This window comes from Babylonia areolata, chromosome 32, assembly GCF_041734735.1.
Source record: "Babylonia areolata isolate BAREFJ2019XMU chromosome 32, ASM4173473v1, whole genome shotgun sequence".
NCBI lineage: Eukaryota > Metazoa > Mollusca > Gastropoda > Neogastropoda > Buccinidae > Babylonia > Babylonia areolata.
The window spans coordinates 6,828,552-6,833,509 of record NC_134907.1 but is presented as its reverse complement, the minus strand read 5'-3'; the positions used below and the strand labels follow the sequence as shown (position 1 = coordinate 6,833,509).

Sequence of the window (4,958 nt, the reverse complement as noted above, 5' to 3'; positions counted from 1 at the left end):
ATGAAAAGGGGTATCAATTTAACTCTGAATAATTGAATTTGTCGGTTGATTTTAGAGGCACATCTAGACATCTTTTAAGAGAGAGAGAGAGAGAGAGAGAGACAGACAGACAGACACACACACACACACACACACACACACACACACACACACACAGAGGGAGAGAGAGAGAGAGGGAGGGAGAGATCCCCCATCTATCCATCAATCTATATCTCTTCTGCAAACTTCCATCCACGTTCTTTACTGCAGTGCATCCCTGCCCCAACTCTACACCCCTCAACCCTCTTTCCTGAGCCACAGTACCCCCCTCCCCCCCCCCCCCCTTCCCCTCCTTCCCTCACCCTTGTCTCTCTCCCTGGCTTTCTATTGATCAGTCTTCCTCATAAATCTCCATGCACGCTTCTTTCTCTTGTTCCCCTGTTGCAGATTCCTAGTGGCACTGAATTTCGCCAACACCACCGTGTGGAAGAATTACGGCGGCACTTACAACACCATCCCTGGCGAGGCCTCGGTAGCGCTGCGGACGGGAAGTGACGTCAAGTACAACAAAGGGGATAAGGTGTCCACTTCCGGTCTGGAACTGGGGCCTCATCAGGGGGTGGTGCTGTCCTGGGATTATGTGGCCAAGGAACTGTGAGGGGGTGCGGGGGAGTTGTGTTGTTAAGTGGGGGGAGAGGGGAAAGGGGGGGGGGGTCATTTTGGATTTTGAGGTGGGGGGGAGGGGGATGTGCATTTTGGAATTCGCGGTGTGTTTTTGCTTTGATTTGTTGGCGTGTTTATGGTTTTGCAAGCCATACTTATCCGAGATTCGTAATGTGGAGAACAATGATTTGCTGAGGGAATATCATTTATACAGGAACTGTGAGGGGTGAGAGTTGCATTGTAATATGTTGAGGATGGGGAGGGGGTCATTTTGGAATCTGCAGTATGCGTACAAAAAATAATGTTTTGTTCTTTGATGTGCTTCTCAAGTTGCACACTACCATCACAACGGATTTGTTGTGGCGAAGAACAGTCTGTTGGGAATCATTTTTACATACATATTGTGAGGGTAGATCAAAAAAGTTTCCGGCCTAACCTAGAAGCAATGGCACTGACTGCGAAACATGGGCACAGCTATGAACTAGAATCTCTTCAAATGTTATTCACAAAGTTACAAGTATCTATCTGTATTTGTTTTGTAGGTGAGGGTCTTTGAAAGATGCCATGGGTAGCGAAAAAACAGAAATGAACAGAATGGAAGCCTGTGCGGTAATCAAGTATTTGCAGAACAGGAATGACACATGAGATCATCCATGAAAACATGTCAACACACTTGGTGTTGACTGCTCTTCTTATTCAACAATCAAGAAGTTGGCTGCTGACTTCAAGTGAGGCAGGGAAAGCGCAGAAGATGACCCACAGTCCAGACACCCCAAATCCTCTGACACTCTTCACACTGTCACCAAAACAAAAACCAGGAACCATCAAACTGGACGACACACCCCTGAGAAGTGACGAGGAGGCTACCTATCTTGGTGTCACCTTCGACAAGAGACAAACCTGGAAGCCACACATCAAACGTGCTGAAGCAAAAGCCAGACGCAAGTTGGCCATCATGCGAAAGCTAGCCGGAACCAGCTGGGGAGCAAACGAAACGATACTCAAGCGCGTCTACCAGGGAACCGTCAGGCCCCACCTTGAGTACGGCTCAACAGCCTGGTCTACTGCAGCGAAGACCCACCAGCAGTCTCTGGATAGGGTCCAAAATCAAGCCCTACGCATCATCACCGGATCCATGCGATCCACACCAATCAAGGCCATGGAGGAGGTTACTGCCATACAACCCCTTGCACAAAGGAGAGACGCCAAAATCATGGTCCAAGCAGAAAAGTTCCAGTGCCTGCCTGATCATCCGATGAAGAAGAGGATGAACGGACTGACAAAGAACCGCCTCAAGCGCAGTAGCTTTATCCATGAAAGCAAGAGACTTGCCAGGGCGCACCGGGATGGTGTGCCTCCATCGACGCTTCCACTGAGTCCCAACGACCTGCCGCAGCCATGGAATGAAGACTCCACAAGTTTTCATATCTCAACATCAGTCCCTCAGGTCGCTCCAGGAGACTCTCAGGATGACACGGCCAAACGCACTCTGACACAAACCATGATTGCTGAAAGGTACCCTGAAGAATCCTGGATTCACGTGTACACAGATGGCTCTGCAACCAACGCTGTTGCTGACGGAGGAGCAGGAGTGTACATGAAGTCTCCTGAGCACCACACATCCACAGCAAGGATACCCACAGGAAAGTACTGTTCAAACTACGCAGCTGAGGTTCAGGCGCTCATACAGGCCGCTTCAATGGTTCACGACTCGGAGAGCGAATGCCCACAAGTTGTCTTTCTGACAGATGCGTTGTCTGTCCTGGAAGCCCTTGCAAGAGATAAACTTCCTCGTCTCAAGGAGAAACTACAAGAAGTTGCCCAGCAACGACGAGTAGTGCTGCAATGGGTTCCAGCCCACTGCGGAATTCCAGGCAACGAAATTGCGGACCAGCTCGCCAAACTCGGAGCGAAAGAAAGACAACCAAACAACAGTGTTACCTTCGCTGAAAAGAAGACCCTCGTGAAGGCAGCACTACGACCACAAGCCACAAGGGATGCATATCACGAGCTTGAACGCTGGCAGCAGGTAGCAATTATGCGCTTACGCACAGGACACTGCCGCCTTAACGCGCACATGTTCAAGAAGCTGAAGCTGGCACCATCACAGACCTGTCCCTGTGGTCTTGAAGACCAAACACCAGAACATGTTCTGCAGACTTGTCCCCTCCACCAGGGACTGAGAGACACCGTGTGGCCAGAAGCGACCCCACTACGCACCAAGCTCTACGGCTGCAGACAAGACCTGGAAGCCACGACGACATTTGTCTCGCAGGCCAGCCTGACTCTGTGACAAGTGCGACCGAAAAGAAGAAGAAGAGAACTACTGATGATCAAATGGAAGCCATTCACCATCACGGTCTTGGATGACAGGCGTTTGTCTATTGCTTAAATAACCAACACTTTGGGCATCAGCTGTGGTTCAGTGCAGACGGTTTTGACTGACAGCTTGGGGGATGATTAAGCTATCTGCAAGATGGGTGCCCAGAATGCTTATGTCAGATCAGAAGCTGGCCAGACTTGAAAAACTTCAAAAAATCTTTTTGCTTGTTTCCAGGCCGACCCAGCTAATTTCTTTCGGAGAATTGTCACCCAGGATGAAACGTGGTTCACCACTCTGAGCCTGAATAAAAAAAAAAGCAAAGCAAGCAATGGAAGCACCTTGGTTCTTACCCTCCCAAGAAATTCAAACAGGTGGCATCTGTTGGAGAGTTCATTGCTTCTTTCTGGGACTGCGAAAGAATCATAATGATTGACTGCCTGCAAAAGGAAAATAAACCATCCAATAAAAACACCGATGAAAGCTCTGAGCGGGGGGGAGGGGGGGGGGGGGGGGGGGGTTCTTTGTTTCAGGACAGTGCACCAGTTCACACTGTGCCATTCAGTGGCAGTGGCTGAGGCTGCAAACTGTGAGTTTCAACTTTTGCCCTCCCACACCCCCCTCCTCACTCACCACACCTGGCTCCATCTGTCTGTTTCCTGTTCCCCCAAACTGAAATCCCATCTTCGTGGGCGCCGTTTTTGGAGTGACGATGACGTCATTCATGCCGTTGAGGCATTTTTGGAGGCACAAGACGCAACCTTTCCTACGCAGGGATAGCACTGCTTGAACACCGCTGGACAAAGTGCACTTCAGTCAGGGGAGACTATACTGAAAAGTAGGAAAGAGTTAGGTTTCTTCAGCCAAGCTTTCTATGTGAGGTCGAGAACTTTTGGATCAACCCACGAATGTTATATCTTATCTTACTTCACTGCGTTATTCTTCTTCAGTAGTATAGGGATGTGCTTATCTATACTTTCTTCTTCTTCTTCTTCTTCTTCTTCTTCTTCTTCGTTACGATCATCATCATTTTATTATTGAATAAACATTCCCCCCCTTTCTTTTTTTTCTTGATTGCTTGTTTTGTTCTTGGTTCCTGCAAACATCCTGTAGACAGAATTCTGTAGAACTAGTTCTCGGTTCGTTTCACTGACTTGCATCATTCATTCAACGTCCAGCTGGTGGGCAGTTTGAGTGTGGATGACTGGTTTATTGACCAACAGGTGAAGTCAACTCCTTTCTTACCGTTTCTTTTATTTATTTATTTTTTTTAATTTTTTTTTTTTTTGTACGCTTACAGTTGACTTCATCAAGTTTTTGCGCCTTATAAACATCATTTTTAGTAGTAGTTCTTTTTATGTATTTATCTATTATTTATTTATTTACTTATTTTATTTTATTTATTTTTTGTTTTGTTATTTATTTTATTTATTTATTTAATCTTTATTATTTTTTTCCTTTTTTAAATTTTTTTCTCAATGCCTGACTAAGCGCGTTGGGTGACGCTGCTGGTCAGGCATCTGCTTGGCAGATGTGGTGTAGCGTATATGGATTTGTCCGAAAGCAGTGACGCCTCCTTGAGCTACTGAAACTGATACTGATACTTACCGTTGTTGCTGTGTCGGAAGCGCCATGGTCAAAAATGGTTTGCGTGTGACTTTGACCCAGTGTTCGACGGCCGAGTGGTTAAAGCGTTGGACTTTCAATATGAGGGTCCCGGGTTCGAATCACGGTGATGGCGCCTGGTGGGTAAAGGGTGGAGATTTTTACGATCTCCCAGGTCAACATATGTGCAGACCTGCTAGTGCCTGAACCCCCTTCGTGTGTATATGCAAGCAGAAGATCAAATACGCACGTTAAAGATCCTGTAATCCATGTCAGCATTCGGTGGGTTATGGAAACAAGAACATACCCAGCATGCACACCCCCGAAAACGGAGTATGGCTGCCTACATGGCGGGGTAAAAACGGTCATACACGTAAAAGCCCACTCGTGT

General features: G+C 47.4%; 1 protein-coding gene across 2 annotated transcripts in view; it reads left to right on the top strand.

The window, feature by feature from the left end:
- LOC143276489 (alpha-glucosidase-like) overlaps positions 1-1,422 on the top strand; it is a 59,815-nt gene extending 58,393 nt beyond the window's left edge. For both annotated transcript variants that reach the window (XM_076581006.1, XM_076581007.1), the window contains one exon: positions 427-1,422. In XM_076581006.1, the coding sequence (XP_076437121.1) occupies positions 427-637 (211 nt within the window). In that variant the 3' untranslated portion in view covers positions 638-1,422. The remainder of the gene's footprint in view (positions 1-426) is intronic.
- The last annotated feature ends 3,536 nt before the right edge of the window (positions 1,423-4,958 follow it).